Source organism: Mustelus asterias, unplaced genomic scaffold (assembly GCF_964213995.1).
Source record: "Mustelus asterias unplaced genomic scaffold, sMusAst1.hap1.1 HAP1_SCAFFOLD_120, whole genome shotgun sequence".
Taxonomy (NCBI): Eukaryota; Metazoa; Chordata; class Chondrichthyes; order Carcharhiniformes; family Triakidae; genus Mustelus; species Mustelus asterias.
The window spans coordinates 680,324-702,056 of record NW_027590159.1 but is presented as its reverse complement, the minus strand read 5'-3'; the positions used below and the strand labels follow the sequence as shown (position 1 = coordinate 702,056).

Genomic DNA, 21,733 nt, shown 5'->3' with positions numbered 1-21,733 from the left:
CTCCCCAGTGTGAACTCGCTTGTGTGTCTGCAACTGAGATAACCGACTGAAACTCATCACACACTTGGAGCAGGTAAATGGCCTCTCCCCACTGTGAATTCGCTGGTGTATCCAGAGGTTGGAGGAGCGAGAGAATCCCTTTCCACACTGCAAACAGATGAACGGCCTCTCCCCTGTGTGAACTCGCTGGTGTGTCACTAAGTCGGATGAATTAGTAAATCACTTTGCACACTTGGTGCAGGTGAATGGTCTCTCCCCAGTGTGACTGCGCCGATGAATTTCCAGCTACGATGGGAATCTGAATCCCTTCCCACAATGTCCACATTTCCACAGTTTCTCCATGGTGCCAGTGTCCTTGTATCTCTCAGGTTTGCTGATCAGTTGCGGTAGGTGTGTGTGTGTGTGTGTTACACCAATGTTTAAAATCTTTTGAAGCAGATAGAAGAGAGAAACATTTCACCTGGACTCAAATGCCGATAATATTCTGGTCCCAATAATCGAACAATTCTGTTAATTCTTCACTTGACGTTTCCTTTGAGATTCCAATCTGTAAATCCTTCCCTCCATTATCCTGTAAAAGAAGTTGACAAAAATCATCACCGTCAGTGCTGGATAGAAATTCAGAACAGATAATTCTGAATATAACTGGACTAAAAACATGTGGTATACAGTGCCGCATTTCTTAATTAGAGAGATGATGGGAAAGGGATTTGAGAAAACTATATTTCCTCCCGATTTTAAAAGCAATCTTTCTGAATTGTAATGTCTCTTTGACTGGAACTATATAACGTAACTACATGCTATATTACAAGAATAATACAATGAATCTTATTACCGAAATAAATATACCAAATATTTGAACACAAGATATATCTCTGTTGTTACTAATCTAAAAAGTAAACAAATTTCCAGAAAGTTCTAATGGAATACTGAAGGACAAGGTTACACATTGAAAAAAATACTTTACAAATCAATCTAAAACCAGCATCACTAAATCATGCAAAGAGATAAACAGTATTTGAATAGACAAGATAAATTACACTTTAAAAAGCTCAGACAATAAAAACAGGTTCCACAAAATCACAAACATTTCCCCCTCAGTATATTTGGCTCTAATTCCAGTTCCAGAGAATTTCTCTGTCTCTGTATTTCCCAGGGGGAGAAAGAAAGTGTTTTCCTCACAGATGTTGTCCAGAGGATGAAGTTTGAGTCTGTGGTGAAGTTTGAGTCTGTGTGTGAAGTTTGAGTCTGTGGTGAAGTTTGAGTGTGTGTGTGAAGTTTGAGTCTGTGGTGAAGTTTGAGTCTGTGTGTGAAGTTTGGGTCTGTGTGTGAAGTTTGAGTCTGTGGTGAAGCTACAAACAGAAGCTGTTCTGTTTCAAATCAAACTGCGGGACTGGGAAGAAAATGATGGGAAGAGATTTTGCAAAGTCCCCTCCCCCACTCCCTCAGCTGGTAGCCCAGCGCGCAGGCGCAGAGAGCGCTGCTGAGCCGAGCTGTCCGGAGCAGGCGCAGAGAGCGCTGCTGAGCCGAGCTGTCCGGAGCAGGCGCAGTGCGGCTGCCGCCAGCGGTCGTTCTCGATCTCTTTTTGGAGCAGCAGCCGCCGCAGAGAGAGGGGGGAGGGAGAGATCACCGAGCGGCTTCTCGCTCTGGCCGGAGCCGCTAGCCGGTTGCCTGGAAACCGTGGCTGGAGGAGGTGCAGGGGGGCGGGGCTCCCGTCTCCGCGGCCCCCGGGCCTGCGCACTAGAACCCGAAGATGTCACTGCGGTGCAGACTGGTTCCTATTGGCTGATATAGGCAGGCCTCCATTGACGTCACAATGCGGAAGTTTGTTGATGATTTTCAGAGTGAAACTTCCGCCTCTGGACAACATCTGGGAGGAAATCAATGTTTCCCCCTTTCCATTTCTTTTCTCATTCTGGGGGAAACTGGGGACTTGCAGCAACTGAAGGGAAAGGAAGTGAATCCAGGGAGGCTGCAGACTCTGGAACGATTACAGACGAACATCGGAATTAGCAGGATTAGGCCCAGGTATCTTTTTCTTTCTCTCTCAAAGATATTGACATCTTTTGGCTCCCACAGGTTGTCGCATTTATTTATCTGGCGAATAGGATAGCCTCTTACCTAATGTTCACAATTAAAGGGGGAGTTTTCCCAGGAGAAGGCTGTTTGAATGAACAGTAAATTCGCCTGGGACAGAGATATGTTTAATGTAGTTATATGGTACGTGCTATGTTATTTATGAATCCCTATTTCTCGTCTTGATATATAAAAGGCACTGTGTCAACGTTACCTATTTCCACTGATGGAGACATTACAACATAAAAGGAATCCATTTGGCAACTCAAATCCATGCCAACCCTCTTTGGAGCAATTCAGCCAGTCCCATTCCCTCTCTATATTCCCATTCCCCTGAGTTTCACATCAGAATAGAATGGATGAGAATTCCAGATGAGCTGAGACTGGGGTGGAGTCGGGCGATGTCACTGAGATGGAAATAGTGATGATGATGTGGACATGTGGCTGGAAGCTCATCTTGGGGTGAAATATTTCACCAGGGTTGTGAACAGCCTGGTTCAGGTCAGACATGTTGCCAGGAAGAGGGATAGAGTTGTTGGCGAGCAAGTGGAGCTTGGAGAGGGGACTGAAGACAGTGGGTTCAGTCTTCCCAGTATTTATATGAAAGAAATTTCTGTTCGTTTAGTACTGGAAGTCAGATAAGTCAGGATGGTGTGTGGGTTGGAGGAACTCGGAGGTGATGGTGTTTATATCCATCTGCTATCTTGGTCCTTCCAGTTGGTGGAGTTGAGGGTTTGTGAGATTCTGTCAAAGTTCTTGTCAAGTTGTAGATGTATAAAATCCCTTGCCTTCACCCCGGCCACTCCTACTTCTCTCTATCTCCTCCCAAAGTGCCAAAAGAGTCTTATGTAGACCCAGGCTGTGTGGCAGGTTTCATTCCCTGAAGGATATCAGTGAACCAGTTGGGTTTGTATGACAATCCAGCAGCTTTCTTGGTTACCCTTTCCTCACGGCGGCCCCACATATTAGCAGATTCATTCAGCTCAATTTCACAACCCACCTTTGTTTTTGTGGGTTCTTTCTCACTCACTTTTTTCTGTTTTAAATCAATTTCACAGGGGTTTACAAGAGGAAGATTTGCAGTTGAGAAACTGAAACAAAACATAATATCAGAATCTGACGAGTCGGCCAATTTATTGTAACCTGAATATCATTGTATTTTGAAATTGGAAGAAAAAAGCACCATTCACAGTGGAAAGAAACTGTACATGTGTTCTGTTTGTGGACAAGACTTCAACCAATCATCTGGCCTTTGGGAACATATTTGCAGTCACAACAGGGAAATGGCATGGAAGTGTGAAGATTGTGGGAAGGAATTCATTACCCATCCCTGCTGGACACTCATCGACGCAGTCACACTGGGGAGAGGCCATTCACCTGCTCTCAGTGTGGGAAGGGATTCACTCAGTTATCCAGCTTACATAATATACACCAGAGGACTCATGCTGAGGAGAGGCCGTTTACCTGCTCCCAATGTGGGAAGGGATTCAATCAGTCATCAAACCTAGCAATACACCAGCGAGTTCACACTGGGGTGAAACTGTTCACCTGCTCTGAATGTGGGAAGAGATTTTCTCACTCATCCACTCTGCTGATACACCAGCGAACTCACACTCAGGAGAGGCCATTCACTTGCTCCCAGTGTGGGAAGGGATTTGCTGACTCATCTACTTTGTTGAAACACCAGCGAGTTCACACTGGGGAGAGGCCATTCACCTGTTCCCAGTGTGGAAAGGGATTTGCTCAGTCAGCTACCTTGTTCACACACCAGCGAATTCACACTGGGGAGAGGCCATTCACCTGCTCTGTGTGTGGGAAAGGATTCAGTCGGTCATCAACTCTGCTGACACACCAGCGAGTTCACACTGGGGAGAAACCATTCATCTTCTCTGTGTGCGGGAAAGGATTCAATCACTCATCCAACCTAGCAATACACCAGCGAATCCACACAGAGGAGAGGCCATTCATCTGCTCTGTGTGTGAGAAGGGATTCAATCAGTCATCTAAACTAGCAATACATCAGCGGGTTCACACTGGAGAGAGGCCGTTCACCTGCTTGCAGTGTGGGAAGGGATACGTTACCTCATCGAATCTTCTGACGCACCAGCGAATTCACAAGTTGTGATTGGATTTCAAATTAGGGAGAGACCATGAAAATGTGCAGACTGTGAGGAGAGTTTCAGTTACCTGTCAGAGCTGGAAGCACACCGGGGACTGTTTGAAGATGGAGGGTTTCTACAAGCTGCTCTAAGACTTGTCTTCTCTCTGAAAGCTTCAGGACAGTCTATACTCATTATAGCAAGTATATTTATGGTTTCTAACTGTAATTGAAGTGGCATCTACATCTCTGAGGAATGTTGCATATTTGGAACTGAAATTGTGCTAAATTAGAAATTAAAGTTGTTTCCTTTCACTTTTAAATATTGTTCAACTGTTAATAGTTAAGCTGCTTCATTTTTTGGAATTATATTCAAGCTGTTGTTAAATAAAGTTTGTTTTACCATGAAAGATTCCTAATTTGTCAGTGGAATTACTCCTGGAGTGAAGCATCCGATCCTCACATTTATGCCAAAATCGAAAAATTTGTTTGGATCTAATCTGGCTTCCTAACATAATTTATGGGTTCTGGTCCAGGACACTTTTGGAAGGGATTCACTCCATAATCTACCCTCCAACCACCCCCGCTTCACTCTGGGGAGAGACCTTTTAAATGCCCAGACTGTGAGAACTGCTATAAAAGCTGTAGAGAACTGATGTCTCATCAACGTGTTCACACTAATGAGAGAGCATTCAGCTGCTTTTACTGTGAGACGGGGTTCAGAGAATCCCTGTACACCAGCGAGTTCACACTGGGGAGAGGCTATTCACCTGCTCTGAGTTTGGGAAGAGATCCACTCAGTTTTGAGGTTCGATTTCCAGTATCTGCAATATCTTATTTTGATCTGATTTTTTGTTTGATTTATTATTGTCGCATGGATTGGGATACAGTGAAAAGTATTGTTTATTGTGCGCTTTGCAGACAAAACCTACCGTTCCAGCATTTTCTGTTTTAGTTCCTTTTGAAGGGTTCTCCCTCTCTCCTCCATCCTCACCGACAACAGCTCATGGAGCTCCTTTGTCACTAAGATTGAGACAGTCTGATCAGCTGCCTCTGCTGTTTTCCTCGCTTCCATTGGGTCAAACTGTGTCTAACAATTTGCCCAACCCTAAACTCATCTTTCTTTAGTTTCTCTCTGTCAAGCAGTTGATTTAGGAACCTATATTTGTATTGTTGGATATTAGAAATAAGATATACATTTAAGTGAGTTTCATTTGGTGTTTCTGTGCACAGAAGGGTTAAAACTTTCATAGGTTAATGTTAAATAAAGGTGTTTGCATGTATGGGGTTTTGGTTTCATTTCAAACTGTGCCTGTATTGTGTTCAGAGAGTTTACAATGTGAAAACACACATAAGGAAAGACTAGGTAAGGAAAGACTTGGCAACCAGTGGCCATTTTGGGTCAGAAATAATTTTTGAGTTAGCTGAAGAGGAAACTGCCAGAACCATTAGGCAGAACAATGGAGTAAGGGCAAGAAAGAAAGTCCCAGAAGTTGGAGAACAGATAGTTCTAGAAACCAGGGAATGAAAAAAGTCTGAGGAAAACTGAAGTCAAAGGGAATCTGAACAAGATACTGTTCCCTGAAATTAAAGAAAGGGGGAGAGAGAGACTTCCAGTTAAAGGCAACACACATGGTGAAGTTGGCTGGCAAAAAGCCAGAATCTGAAGTAATCCTAAGGTTGGGACTTTGGTACCACCTGTGAAACAGTGGTGTTCTGTTGATATGGCTGGGTACCTGAGAGATTGTGTGGAAGCTTGAGTGCATGTGATAATCTGAGGCAGAAGAATAGTGAAAGGAGAGATTGAAATCCTGGAAGTGGATCCTTGCTGAAAAGATCTGAGAGAGTGCGTTGTTTGGGAGAACATTTTTGAGAGTGGATCTGATTGATGAAAATTTCTGTGCACCAATTTCAATGACAATGTTGTAATTTGTAATTTTACACATGACAGAATCTCAGTGTGATTACTCAGCATCAGGTTATACTCTGACCGGCGCAGTGCAAATGGTGGAACTTACTGATCAAGAACCGGTCAGAGATTACATTGAATCACAGAGAATTCTCTCATTCTTGGGCGACACGGTGACACAGTGGTTAGCGCTGCTAACTCACAATGCCAGGGTCCCGGGTTCGAATCCCGGCTTGGGTCACTGTCTGTGTGGAGTTTGCACATTCTCCCCGTGTCCGCATAGGTTTGCTCCGGTTTCCTTCCACAGTCCAAAGATGTGTGGGTTAGGTGGATTGGCTATGCTAAATTGCCCTGAGTGTCAGGGGGGCTAGCTAGGGTAAATGCACGAGGTTATGGGGAGAGGGCCTGGGTGGGATTGTGGTGGGTGCAGACTCAATGGGCCGAATGGCCTCCTTCGACACTATAGGGATTCTATGAATATCCAGACCAGAAAGACATTGTTCGGTTTAACTGGTCTGTGCTGGTGTTTATATTTCACACAAGACACCTCCCATTCCATCTCCCTCATTTCAGCCTTCCAGCTCATCTTTCTAATCTCCTTTCCCTCATGTACTCATCACATTTCCTTTTTAAACGATGAGTTGTCCAGCTTGTTCCTGTGGCAGTGAATTTCACATTGTAATCAATCTCTGAGTATAGATGGTGAGTGACTTGGAGGGGAACATGCAGGTGATGATGTTCCCATGCATTTGCTGCCCTTCTCCAAGGTGCTAGAGGTTGCGGGTTTGCAAGATGCTGACAAAGAAGCCTTGGTGAGTGCTTGCAGTGCACCTTGTAGGTGGTACACACCTCCAGCTGCCACGTGAGTCAGTGTTGGAGGGAGTACATGTTTGTCGAAGGATGCCAATCAAGCTGCTGTGTCTTGGATGGTGTTGAGCTTCCCGAGTTGTTGGAGCTGCACTAATTCAGAAAATTGGAGCTTATTCAATTAGACACAAGAGTTGTGCCTTGTAGATGCTGGCCTTTGGGGAGAAGGATTAGACACACCTTTTAATGGAAAATTTACCTGATCTGGTCCAGACACCACGAGGAGTTGGAAATGGGATGTGTTATGATTCTCAATTGAAACCCTACCCAACCGAAAAGCTGAACATTGAAGAGTTGAACACGGAGGGAGGGATGTCTGTTAGTGTTCTTCAGCAGTGGAAGTGGGGATCAGGGATTATGTTGGAAGAACAGGAGTGATGGTGAAATGAGTCAGCAAATAGGGAACGGTTATTTAACCAGCAGCTCAGGTTACTGAAGCCTGAATATTGTGGGAGAGAAAAGGCGAGAGTGCTGCAGAGTTTAAAGTGGAACAGGAGAGTTTTAAGCTGGTGGAGTCAGTGAAATCTGAGTCTCGTTTTTGTCTGCTGTCATTTCATAGAGGCCCCGGTTTGCTGAAACCAATAGAGAAAACGCTGGAAAATCTCAGCAGGTCTAGCAGCATCTGTCAGGTAAGAAAAGAGCTGATGTTTCGAGTCTGGATGACCCTTTGACAAACCTTTTTCTGTTTTGGTTTCAGATTCCAGCATCCGCAGTAATTTGCTTTTATCCCATTTTGCTGAAACTCTTTATTTCCACAGTTACAGAATCAGTGAAAAGACGTTACACATTCTTCACAGCAGCATCAAACTCGCACTGACTGTTTCCTCACTCACCTCGAGGTTATCGATTCGCCTCCGGCCTCTTCGGTTCACTCCTGCTTCGGGTGTGGTCTCAGAATGGGGAGGGGGAGGATTAGTGACCACCTCCCCGCACCCCCCTCCCCACACAAACACACACAAAGAGGAACGACTCAAACACAATCATTAAATAAAGCGAACATACACACACACACACACCAAACATGTATGTGCTCGCACACAGGTACACACACACACATGAACTGAAATGCGTGTACACCCACACAGACACACACTCACTCATAGACACAAGCGTGGCTGCTCACAGACAAAGTCGTAGAATTCCTACAGTGCAGAAGAGACCATTCAGCCCTTTGAGTCTGCACTGACTCTCTGACAGAGCATCTTACCCAGGCCCTCTTCCCGTTACCCCATACTAATCACTCTGATCTACATATTTTGTGACATAAAGCAGCACTTTAGCATGGTCAATCCACCTAACCAGCACATTTTGAAGTTTGGGAGGAAACCAGAGCCTCCGGAGGAAACCCATGCAGACACGGGGAGAACATGCCAACTCCACACAGACATAGGGGCGGCACAATGGGGAGCACTGCTGCCTCACAGCACCAGGGACCTGAGTTCAAATCAAGCCTCAGGTTGTGTGAAGTTGGTGCATTCTCCCCGTGTCTGTGAGGGTTTCCTCCAGTTGCTCCGGTTTCCACCCACACTCCAAAGACGTGCGTTTGAGGTGGATTGGCCGTGCTAAATTGCCCCTTAGTGTCGGGGATATTATCAGTGTAAATACGGGGGTTATGGGGATAGGGCCTGGGTGGGGTTGTTGTTGGTGCAGGCTCGGTGGGCCGATTGGTCTCTTTCTGCACTGTCGGGATTCTATGATTTATCCAAGGCTGGGATCGAACCCAGGGCCCTGGCGCTGTGAGGCAGCAGTGCTAACCACCGTGCCACCATGCTGCCCAGGTGGGCACACAGACAGCTGCACACACTACACTGTCAATCACCTGCCTCCAGCTGTCAGTGCTGAGGAAGTGAAACCAAGCTCCCCCCACCCCCCCCCCCCCCCCCCGCCCTCCTCACTCACTGCTGTGTCAGGTGGATAGTAAAATCCCACGGCCACTACTGGATGGAGCGAAGGAGAGCTCCCGCTGGTTTCAGAGGGTCGATCTTTATCCTTCAAACAGCCTAACATTTGGTGGTTATCCGACAGTTTGTGGGATCTGCTGTGTGCAGTGCCTGCCGGGTTTCCCAGGTGAACAGCAGTGACTGTGTTTCGGAAACAGGAAGCTGCTGTGTTGATTCAGAGTGCTCTGGAACAGCCCAGAACAAGCACAGGAGCTAAATCATTCCCTCCTTTCGATGTTCCCTCCTGCCGTTCTGTCGGAAGAGATGGTGACTGCACAGCAAGATCCCACAAGTCACGATGCAACACACAGCCAGGGAACTTAATTTCAGAGACGGTTTGAGGGACCCCTGGGAGAACCTGTTACAGCAGCTTGAATCTCAGGAACAGGTTACACAAATCTGTGACCTTCTGACCTGGGTGAGAGAGAGAATGAGAGGCACCAGGATAAGCCTGGAATGACTGATCAAGGAACCTCCAGTCCCATCGTCAACTCCAACAGGTCCCTTATCCGAGGCTCAGCAAAGGGGGTCAACATGATAAACAACTGAATCCCCAGTGAAAAAATACACAGTCCCTGCTGTCAATATCTCCGGCCATTCCACATCGGTCACAGGTACACGGGCCAACGTCTGTCTGTGTGTGCGTGGGGGGCAGTGATGGGAGGGCATGTTACCTACAGAAAGCCTGGTCTCAGGTTAGCCAGACGGCAGGTTATATCCAGTGTCGATCGTCCTCGGGCCGTGTCTCAGTGAGCGATAGGAGGAGAGTGGGACTATCACAGGACCAGGCCCCCGCCTGTGTACTCCACTCTCTGTGTGAAAGGAGAAGGTGGTAAGAATCGGAGTGGGAATAGCTTCTGTCGAGCCTGCTCCACTATTCATCATCAACCTCATCTCCACTTTCCCTGTCCTCCTCCCATCCCTCAATTCCCAAAGATATCCCCACTTTCCCCGCACTCCTCCCCATCCCTCAATTCCCAAAGATTTCCCCATTTTCCCCGCAGTCTTCCCTCATCCTCCAATTCCCAAAGATATCCCCACTTTTCCCGCAGTCTTCCCTCATCCTCCAATTCCCAAAGATATCCCACTTTCCCTGCTCTCCTCCACATCCCTCAATTCCCAAAGATATCTCCACTTTCCGCACACTCCTCCCCATCCCTCAATTCCCAAAGATATCTCCACTTTCCGCACACTCCTCCTCATCCCTCAATTCCCAAAGATATCTTCACTTTCCGCACACTCTTCCCCATAGATATCCCCACTTGCCCCGCACTCCTCCCCATTCTTCAATTCCCAAAGATATCTCCACTTTACCCAGTCTTCCCCATCCCTCAATTCCCAAAGATATCCCCACTTTCCCCCCACTCTTCCTTCTATCCCTCAATTCCCAAAGATATCCCGACTTTCCCCACACTCTTCCTTCTATCTCTCAATTCCCAAGGATATCCCCACTTTCACTGCACTCCTCCCCCGTCCCTCATTTGTTTTTGTTCAATTGTGGGATATGGGCGTCTCTGACTGGCCAGCATTTATTGCCCATCCCGAGTTGCCCAAGGGCTGTTGAGAGTCAACCACGTTGCTGTGGCTCTGGAGTCACATGTAGGCCAGACCAGATAAGGGCGGCAGATTTCCTGTGGTTGACTCTCAACTGCCCTTCAAGAGCAACTAGGGATGGACAATAAATGCTGACCAGCCAATGATGCCCATGTCCCACGAATGAATAAAAATAATTGGGCCCAATCTACTCAACCTCTCAGGCTCCACAGCCCTAAATGGTTTCCTCTTCCTATTTTCCTGGCTCCCCCTCACATACAGAGTGCGGATCTCACCTGGGGCAGCTGGATGAATGCCAGCCAGTCAGAGGCATGTGTGGGCAGCAGCCCCATTGCCTGGCACTTGTAGATGGCCAGGGCCAACCCCAGCAGGTTGCCGATGAAGTAGATGAGACACTGCAGCCAGTGCTGATTCGAATTCCCCAGGACCCTAAAGACTGAGAGCGAGAATGGAAAAGCAGGAAGTTCAGGAACATGTGAGAACCTTTCCTCATAACACAGCCCATCCATTTTTGGTATTAGTCTGGTAAACCGTCTCTGAACTGTCTCCAGCATACTTGCACACTTCCTTAAATAAGGTGACCAATACTGCACACAGTACTCCAGATGTGGTCTCACTAGTGACCTGTACAACTGAAGCATAACCTCCCTAGTTCTGTATTTAATTCCCATCACAATGAATGATAACATTCTATTAGTTTTCCTAATTACTTGCTGTACCTGCATATTAGCCTTTTGTGATTTATGCACTCGGACACCCAGATCTTGATCAATTGGGCCAGTGGGCTGACGAATGGCAGATGGAGTTTAATTTAGACAAATGCGAGGTGATGCATTTTGGTAGATTGAACCAAGGCAGGACTTACTCAGTTAATGATAGGGCGTTGGGGAGTTACAGAACAAAGAGATCTAGGGGTACAGGTTCATAGCTCCTTGAAAGTGGAGTCACAGTTGGACAGAGTGGTGAAGAAGGCATTTGGCATGCTTGGTTTCATCGGTCAGAACATTCAATACAGGAGTTGGAATGTCTTGTTGAAGTTGTACAAGACATTGGTAAGGCCACACTTGGAATACTGTGTGCAGTTCTGGACACCCTATTATAGAAAGGATATTATTAAACTAGAAAGAGTGCAGAAAAGATTGGCTAGGATGCGACCGGGACTTGATGGATTGAGTTATAAGGAGAGGCTGGATGGACTGGGACGTTTTTCTCTGGAGCGTAGGAGGCTGAGGAATGATCTTATAGAGGCCTATAAAATAATGAGGGGCACCTTTTCCCAAAGGTAGGGGAGTCTAAAACTAGAGGGCATAGGTTAAGGTGAGAGGGGAGAGATACAAAAGTGTCCAGAGGGGCAATTGTTTCACACAGAGGGTGGTGAGTGTCTGGAACAAGCTGCCAGACGTAGTAGTAGAGGCAGGTACAATTTTGTCTTTTAAAAAGCATTTAGACAGTTACATGGGTACGATGGGTTTAGAGGGATATGGGCCAAATGCAGGCAATTGGGATTAGCTTAGGTGTTTTAAAAAAGAAAGGGCGGTGAGGACAAGTTGGGCCGAAGGGCCTGTTTCCCTGCTGTAAACCTTTATGACTCTCTGACTCAATCCCTCTGAATCTCTGAGCTCTGCAATCTCTCACCATTTAGACAAAATGCTTCTTTTTCATTCTTCCTGCCGAAATGGACAATCTCACATTTGCCCACATTCTACTCCATTTGCCAGATATTTGCCCTCTCACTGAACCTTTCTGTCTTTCTGTACTCTCGGTATGTCCTCTTCACAACTTACTTTCCCACCTATCTGTGTGTCATCGGCAAATTTGCCAAACATCCCTTCATCCAGTCATTCATATAAATTTCATTCCTTGCCCCAAATTTGATTCCTTTTCCACTATTTAGTTTAAAACCATCTCTAGTTTCCTAGTTATGGGGTTCGCAAGAACACCGGCCCCAGCACAGTTCAGATGTAGACTGTCCCAATGGTACAGATCTCACTTTACCCAGTACTGATGTCAGTGTCCCATGAACCAGAACCCACCTCCCACACCAGTTAGGGCGGCACAGTGGCACAGTGGTTAGTACCGCTGCCTCACAACACCAGGGACTCGGTTCTATACTGGCTTAGAATCCCTACAATTCAGGAGGCCATTCAGCCCATCGCTTCTGCACCGACCATAATCCCACCCAGGCCCTATCCCTGTAACACAACATATTTACTCTGTTAGTCCCCCTGACATATGAGACAACTTACCATAACCAATCAATTTAACCCGCACATCTTTGAACTGTGGGAGGAAACCGGAGGACCCGGAGATAGACAGAGAACATGAAAACTCCCCACACACAGTCACTCGAGGCCGGAATTGAACCTGGGTCCCTGGCGCTGTGAGGCACCAGTGCTAACCACTGTGCCACCGTGCCGCCCCTTGGGTCACTATCTGTGCAGAGTTTGCACATTCATCCTGTATCTGTGTGGGTTTTCTCCGGGTGCTCGGGTTTTCTCCCAGTCTGAAAGATGTGCTGGTTAGGTGCACTGGCCACGCTAAATTCTCCCTCAGTGTACCCGAACATGTACTGGAGTGTGGCGACTCGGGGATTCTCACAGTAACTTCATTGCAGTGTTAACGTAAGCCTACTTGTGACACTAATACATAAACTTTAACGCAGCCTTTCAGTCACGCATTCATCCCTCCGATCTGATCTGTCCTATACCTATTAGCATGTGGCTCAGGTAATAATTCAGAGATTATAACCATTGAGGTTCTGCTTCTTAATTTAGTGCTTAGGTCCTCATATCGACACTGAAAACTTCCTTCTTTATCTCTGTTGTTCATACCTACATTGACGAGGACAACTGGAACCTTCCCCTCCCCACTGAAATTTCTTCTCCAGCCCTGATCAGATGTCCTGAACACTGGCCCCAGACAGGCACCACAGCTGCCTTGATTCACATTCTTTGCTGCAGAGAATGTGCCAATCCCTCTGACTATACTGTCCCCCATTATCACTGCATTCCTTTTTGCTCCCCTCACTACAATGGCTTCCTGTACCACAGTGCCATGGGTAATTGGCTCATCCATCCTGCAGCTCCCATTCATCCAAACAAGCTGAAAATACCTCAAACTGGCTGGACAATGGTAAAGGCTAAGGCTCCTGTCTGTGAGTTCCCTTATCTGTCTCACTCTCCTGTTCCTGACCACTGGCCAAATCAGCAGACCCTGTGCCAAGAGGTGTGACTGCTCCCTGATACAAAGAATCCAGGTAACTTTCCCCCTCCCTGATGCATTGCAGTGTCTGTAGTTCAGCTTCCAGCTCATAAACTCTGAACCAGAGCTGCTCGAACTTCACTTACTGCAGACATGGTTGCCCTGGATCAAACTGATAGCCAGGAGCTCCCACACGCGGCAGCTGTGACACATCACCTGTCCTCCCATCTTTAATGTGTGCGAATAAACTATTTAATTATTTTATCCAATTACATATTTTATTTTTGTTTTCAAGTATGTTAGTTTTTAAGTATTTTATTAACCTTACCACCAGTTGCTGTACTATTTTAATCCTTAGGAATAGAATAAACCTGAGTCACTTAGCAGATCCTCACCAAAAATCTAGCTTCTTCTCCTGTAGAAGAGTAAGATCACTTCCTGACGGCTGAGAAAGTTAGAAAGCAAAACAGCACCTCTTTCCCTTTCTTCTCTAACTCCCTTAATTACCCAACTCCCAGAACTCTATTCTAAGCTGCATTCAAGTGATGCCGGTTCAGAGCAGTTTCTGAGCTGAAGATTCAATACAATACTCACTTGCTGACATGGACATGAAGGCCTGTATAGGTCTCCAGGCCATCATGCACACCATCATGATAGGGAGGATGGAGATGGTGTTGCCAGCCATGTACATGATGAACAGATTCATGGGCAGCTGTTTCAATGGGCCCAAGGCGATGTCCCAGCAGCGCTGAAACAGAAAGTGAGCAGGGTATCAGTAAAGGGGGCCGGTTAGGGGAGGCCATATACTGATCTTATATCCAGGCCTGGAAGTAAGCATGATGATTAACCCTTTATCACACAGGCTGCTGTGGTTCACCAAGGTACTTCACCACCGTGGACAAACCAGGGGCGTTGTCAGCCACACACTAAAGACACATTCAAATCCAACTTACTTTCTCAACCAGGATCCGGTCTGTTTCTTGGACGCAGATGTCCGGTAGCTGTTTGTCCGAATATGCAACTGGGTACATGGAGTCTCTCTGGCCACACTTTTGATCATGGCTCCTATGAGAAACAGAAAACACAAATTTGTCACCCTTTCAAGACCTTGTTTAAAGAGGGAGTCTCTCTGTTGAGGACCCAACGTGGTGGCAATAGTGCCAGCATGAACTAAAGCTTGGGCAAACATCGAACACAGATTGCCGTTGTGTCCACTGAATTGCCATGGGAATGTTGGATGGCAGAAGTGGATTAGTGTCAATTGATAATCAGGGTGCCAATCCGCTTACCCTCCATTTCGGGACAAAGCAAAAAATCACCTAATATACCAAATTGTATCTTGAAAACAAACACTGCGGGACATTGAGAGAGATCCAGTTCAGCACCGGGTCCTGGAAACGAGCAATCGTTCCTCCAACCACCACCGCAGTTGGCACCTGATCAGGTGGAGGGGCTGAAACCAAAAGGGCATCTCAGGGTCATGACCTGGGGAAAAGATGCCAAGTGGGGTCTGAGTGGTTTCTAGAGGATTTGAGGGGCTGCTTTGTGCTGAGGAGCTCGGTGAGGGGTAAAAGAGGCGTGAAAAACCCGGGGTTGGGAAGTTTTGGGTTGGTGCCACATCCCCGGGTCAGTGTGCGGTGGCCTCCACTCGGGAGAGACGGGCTGACCCGGCTTGCCTCCTACTCGAGCCCCCGGCTTCCCGCGCGGCCTCCGCACCTGCTGCTGCCACTCAGGTTAAGCTCGAGGGTCCACTTGTGCCAGCGCGCGCGCTTGACAAGCCCCGCCCCTGCCGCCATGACAACGCCGCCGACCGTTAACCGTCCCCCCTTTCAAATCTGATTCAGATCAAGAGAAGAAGCCGCGCGCTTCCGTCAACATAAACTCCCGCTGCAATGCGCATGTGCAAGCCCAGCCGCCTCATCGTTCTGCGTGCACCGCCCAAAGCCCCGCCCCCACATCGTCGTCATCTTTTTTAGGGGCACATCTGTTCCGACCCTTCAGATGGACATCACTTAATGTCAGAGATATTTGCAATATTGAGTCCAGATGACCCTTTATCAAAGCAAAAAGAAATAGAAAGTGGGAGATATTTATACTGCAGGGTGAGGAAATGAAAGATGAGCCATAGCCACAGAAACCAGGGGAAAAGACTGCTAATGGCTGCCCACATTCTGTGGACAACCATTATAGCACCAGGGACTCAGGTTCGTTTCCTGGCTTGGGTGACTGTGCGGAGTCTGCACGTTCTCCAGGTGCTCCTGGAGAACATGCTCCTCTTTTTCTTCTCATGAAATTCCAGTATTTCCGATTGCCCTGAATGAATTTTGAGGCCCAGGTCAGAGCGAATAAATAAAAGCAAAAAACTGGATGCTGAAATCTGATACAAAAACTGAAAATGAACCACTGTGGTAAATGCATCATTCTCAATCTATTTTACCAGGTATTTGTTTCATTATTCAACATTTAACATCAATACATTTATTTATTATGCATCTCCTCATTCTGAATTGAATATTCAGAGAGTTCATAAAAGAGAGCAAGGCGATGATAGGGATCTAAATGAGTCTACGGCTTGTGGGAAGGGACTTAAGAAAGAAATTAGGAGAGCCAGAAGGGGTCCCGAGAAGGCCTTGGCAGGTAAGATTAAGGAGAACCCTAAGGTGTTCTATAAATATGTGAAGAGTAAAAGGATGAGATGTGAAGGAATAGGACCAATAAAATGTGAAGGTGAGAAAGTGTACAGAACCGGAAGAAATGGCAGAGGTGCTCAATGAATATTTTACCTCGGTATTCACGGTGGAAAAAGACCTGGGTGATTGTCCTACAGGATTGAGGTGGACTGAAAAGATTGAGTATGTGGACATTAAGAAAGAGGATGTGTTGGAAACTTTGAATAGCATCAAGATAGATAAGTCACCGGGACCGGGTGGGATGTATCCCAGGTTACTGTGGGAGGCGTGGGAAGAGATTGCAGAGCCTCTGGTGATGATCTTTGCGTCGTTGATGGAGATGGGAAAGGTTCCAGAGGATTGGAGGATTGCGGATGTGGTTCCTAAATTCAAGAAAGGGAATAGGGATAGCCCAGGAAATTACCGACCGGTGAGTCTAACCTCAGTGGTTGGTAAGTTGATGCAGAAGGTCCTGAGGGACAGGATTTATGAACATTTAGAGAAGTTTAGTCTGCTCAAAAGTAGTCAGTACAGCTTTGTCAATGGCAAATCATGCCTTACGAGCCTGGTGGAGTTCTTTGAAAATGTGACTAAACACATTGACAAAGGAAAAGCGGTAGATGTAGTTTACATGGACTTCAGCAGGGCGTTCAATAAGGTCCCCCATGCAAGACTTCTCGAGAAAGTGAGAGGGCACGGGATCCAAGGGGCTGTTGCCTTGTGGATCCAGAACTGGCTTGCCTGCAGAAGGCAGAGAGGGGTTGTAGATGGAACTTTTTCTGAATGGAGGTCGGTCACCAGTGGAGTGCCCCAGGGATCTGTTCTGGGACCCTTGCTGTTTGTCATTTTCATAAATGACCTGGATGAGGAAGTGGAGGGATGGGTTGGTAAGGTTGCCGATGACCCGAAGGTTGGTGGTGTTGTGGATAGTTTGGAGGGATGTTAGAAGCTGCAGCGTGACATAGATAGGATGCAAGACTGGGCGGAGAAGTGGCAGATGGACTTCAACACGGATAAATGTGTAGTGGTCCATTTTGACAAGTAAAATGGGATGAAGGAGTATAATATCAAGGGTAAGACTCTTAGCAGTGTAGAGGATCAGAAGGACCTTGGGGTCCGGGTCCATAGGACTCTTAAATCGGCCTCGCAGGTAGAGGAGGTGGTTAAGAAGGCGTATGGTCTGCTGACCTTCATCAATTGAGGGATTGAGTTTAGGAGTCGGGAGATGATGATGCAGCTTTATAAGACCCTCGTCAGACCCCACTTAGAGTACTGTGCTCAGTTCTGGTCGCGTCATTACTGGAGGGATGTGGAAATTATTGAAAGGGTGCAGAGAAGATTTACAAGGATGTTGCCTGGATTGGTTGGCATGCCTTTTGAGGATAGGTTGAGGGAGCTCGGTCTTTTCTCCTTGGAGAGACGAAGGATGAGAGGTGACCTGATAGAGGTGTACAAGATGTTGAGAGGTATAGATTGGGTGGATTCTCGGAAGCTTTTTCCCAGGGCTGAAATGGCTGCTACAAGAGGACACAGGTTTACGGTGCTGGGGAGTAGGTACAGAGGAGAGGTCAGGGGTAAGTTTTTCACTCAGCGGGTGGTGGGTGAGTGGAATCGGCTGCCGTCAGTGGTGGTGGAGGCAAACTCGATAGGGTATTTTAAGAGACTTCTGGATGAGTACATGGGACTTACTGGGATTGAGGGTTATAGGTAAGCCTATATACAGGCCTAGGTAGGTAGGGACATGGCCGGCACAACTTGTGGGCCGAAGGGCCTGTGGGTGCTGTATTTTTTCGATGTTCTCTGTTCTATCTCTGACATATGCAGCATTGAATTGCAAATATGACTGACCAACAAAACAGATCGAGTCACCGGTTAATGCACATCCCATGATGCTTATTTGAGATTGACCACAGTCAGTTTATGAACAAAATCAAATATCTTTAATGGGAAGAGATTTAAGAATGATCAGTTAGTTTATTCTGGGTGTGAATCATTCTGGCGCCTCAATCCCATTCATCTCTAGGAAAGTCCAATCGATCCGTTCTGAGCTTCGATTTCCTCATCAGCATGAATAGTTTTCCCCATATCTTTATTATGAAAACCGATTTTAAAAAGATGTTTCTGTGCAATGTGCACCACTTCCTCTAGTTCAGTTACAGTATCACTTGTGTCTGTCTTCATGAGCACACACTACTATTAGACATGTTTCAGATGGTGATTAACAACGTTGGTCTACATCTATAAACCCATGGATCGAACAAGTTGCTAATATATGCACGGTGTCAAAATACAAACATTTCTTTCCTGCAACTGCATCTAAAAATGCAGCATTTCTGATTTTCCTGAAAGCATTTGAGACCGAGGTCAAAACAAACATAATATGGCAACATCGAGAATTGGATAATGTTCAGCAAATAACCAAAATCATGCATACTTCCTTCAACGATAAAGTTTCTGTCTGGTTTTGGACCAGGGACTTCTCACGCGTTAGGCAAACATGATAACCACTCCACTACAGAAACTACCAGCAGTTAGGTGCAGTCAACCGGCCTGTCTGCAAGGTTCAACTCTGCTGTGTTGCTGCAGGTTCTCATGGTTAGACTTTCCACCAGTGTCTATTACAAGCCCAACAACTCCCACAACTATCTTGACTGCAGTTCTTCACACCCCACATCCTGAAAGGACTCCATCCCATTCTCTTCATTCTTTCACGTCCGCTGCATCTGTTCTGATGATGCCACTTTCTTAAATAGCATTGCAGATATGTCTTTCTTCTTCAACAGTTGTGGTTTTCCACCCACTGTTGTTGACAGGGCTCTTGACCATGTCCGACCCATCCCCCAGCCACTGCTCTCGCTCCCTCCCCTCCCTCCCAGAACCAGGACAGGGTTCCCCTTGTCTTCACTTTTCACCCAACCAGCCTCCGCATTCAAAGGATCATCCTCTGCCATTGCTGCCAATTCCAGCATGATGCCACTACCCAACACATCTTCCCCTCAACCACCCACCTCTTCCCCCAGCATTCCGCAAGGAACATTCTCTCTGGGATATCCTGGTCCACTCCTCCATCCCACCCAACCTCCTATCCCCTACCTATGGCACCTTCCCATGCAATAGTAGGAGGTGCAACACCTGCCACTTTATCTCCTCCCTGTTCACCTCCCGGGTCCTGAACACCCTTTCAGGTGAAGCAGTGCTTCACATGCACCTTCTCCAATCTGGTCTATTCAATTCACTGCTCCCAATCCAGTCAACTCTACATCGGAGAGACCAAACACAAATTGGGTGACCACTTTGTTGAAAACCTTCACTCCATCCGCAAGCAGGACCCAGACGTTCCTGTCACTTGCCGCTTCAACACGCCACTCTGCTCTCCTGCCCACATGTCCGTCCTTGGCCTTTTGCAATGTTCTTGTGAACCCCAATGCAAATTGGAGGAACAGAACCTCATCTTCCGATTGGGCACTTTACAGCCTTCCAGACTGAACATTGAGTTCAACAACTTCAGAGCATGACTTTCCCCTCCACCTTCACCCCATTTCCATTTATTTTATTTCATTTTGTTTCTTCTTTTCATCTAATTCATCCATTTTATCATACTTCTTTCTCACTTCCATTTTTTAACTTCTTCATTCCTGCTCTCCTTCTCGCCCACACCCGCCTCCTCCCCCCCACCAACCCCCCCCCCCCCCCCCCCCCCCCGCCCCCCCCCCCCCACCCCCCACCCCCTCCATTCAGGGCAAACCATCTGTACCTCTGCTCTACCGTTCTGATTAACACTTTTCACACCTCTCTCAGCCTTCTACATTCTCCTTTTCATTCCCTTTGTCCAATTACAGCACCCCCCCCCTTCCACCCTCATAATATAAATCTTGTCTGATTTTCTTTGCCCTTAGCTCTGATGAAGCGTCATCCAAACTCGAAACGTTGGCTAGTTACTCAATATTTGTTTCGTTATTCAATATTAAATATGAATACATGTATTTAATACATACATCTTCATTCCGAGTTGAATATCTCGGGAATATGCAACATTGCATTGCAAACATGACTGACCAATAAAAGAAATCGAGTCACTGGGTGAATCACATCCCATGGTGCTTATTTGAGACAGTTTTTAAACATCATGCTACTGTGCAGAGGGACCTGGGGGTCCTTGTGCACGAATCGCAAAAACTCAGTCTGCAGGTGCAGCAGGTGATCAAGAAGGCAAATGGAATGTTGGCCTTTATCGCGAGGGGGATAGAATATAAAAGCAGGGAGGTCTTGCTGCAACTGTACAAGGCACTAGTGAGGCCGCAACTGGAGTACTGTGTGCAGTTTTGGTCCCCTTATTTGCGAAAGGATATATTGGCCTTGGAGGGAGTGCAGAGAAGGTTCACCAGGTTGATACCGGAGATGAGGGGTGCAGCTTATGAGGAGAGATTGAACAGATTGGGTCTGTACTCATTGGAGTTTAGAAGGCTGAGGGGTGATCTTATAGAGACATATAAGATAATGAAGGGGCTGGATAGGGTAGAGGTAGAGAGATTCTTTCCACTTAGAAGGGAAACCAGAACTAGAGGGCACACCTCAAAATAAGTGGGGGCCGGTTCAGAACAGAGTTGATGGGGAACTTCTTCTCTCAGAGGGTAGTGAATCTCTGGAGTTCTCTGCCCATTGAAGTGGTGGAGGCTTCCTCGTTGAATAAGTTTAAATCACGGGTAGATAGATTTCTGATCGATAAGGGAATTAAGGGATATGGGGAGCAGGCGGGTAATTGGAACTGATTCGCCTCAGATCAGCCATGATCTTGTTGAATGGCGGGGCAGGCTCGAGGGGCCTAGATGGCCTACTCCTGCTCCTATTTCTTATGTTCTTAAACAATATCAAATATCTTTAAAGGGAAAAGATTTAATAATGATCTGCTAGTTATACTTAATCCCTCTTTATTCTGCGTGTGAAACATTCTGGCGTCTAAATCCCGTTCATCTCTCGAAAAGTCCAGCAGATCTACACTGAGTTTCGATTTACTCATCTGCCTGAGTGATTTTTTCCCATTTCTTTATTATGAAGAACAAATTTAAAAATATGCTTCCGGGAAATGTGCGCCATTTCCTCTAGTTCAGTTACAGTTTCACTTGTGTCTGTCTTTATGAGCACACATGTTTCAGATGATGATTAACTATGTTAGTCTGCATTTGTAAAACCATTATATTCTGTTATGGACTGAACAAGTTGCTAATATGCGCACAGTCTCAAAATACACACATTTATTTCCTCATTGCGTCTTAAAATACAGCATTTCTGATTTTGCTGAAAGCATTTGTGGCCGAGTTCAGAGCAAAGATAACATGGTTACAACATGGAGAATCGGATAATGTTCAGCAACAACTACCATGCAAAACTTCCCTCACGCTAAATGAAGAACTACAATTAG

General features: G+C 46.5%; 1 protein-coding gene across 2 annotated transcripts in view; it reads right to left on the bottom strand.

Moving 5' to 3' along the window:
• Positions 1 to 15,562, bottom strand: part of LOC144484618 (ER membrane protein complex subunit 4-like) — a 32,120-nt gene extending 16,558 nt beyond the window's left edge. The window contains exons 1-5 of one of the 2 annotated variants that reach the window (XM_078203092.1): positions 15,362 to 15,562; positions 14,599 to 14,710; positions 14,240 to 14,393; positions 10,720 to 10,880; positions 461 to 571 (exon numbers count right to left, since the gene is read on the bottom strand). In XM_078203092.1, the coding sequence (XP_078059218.1) occupies positions 467 to 571; positions 10,720 to 10,880; positions 14,240 to 14,393; positions 14,599 to 14,710; positions 15,362 to 15,441 (612 nt within the window). In that variant the 5' untranslated portion in view covers positions 15,442 to 15,562 and the 3' untranslated portion in view covers positions 461 to 466. Of the gene's footprint in view, positions 1 to 460; positions 572 to 9,262; positions 9,703 to 10,719; positions 10,881 to 14,239; positions 14,394 to 14,598; positions 14,711 to 15,361 lie in introns of those variants that run through there. The other variant, XM_078203093.1, reaches the window with a different exon arrangement.
• Between the last annotated feature and the right edge of the window lie 6,171 nt (positions 15,563 to 21,733).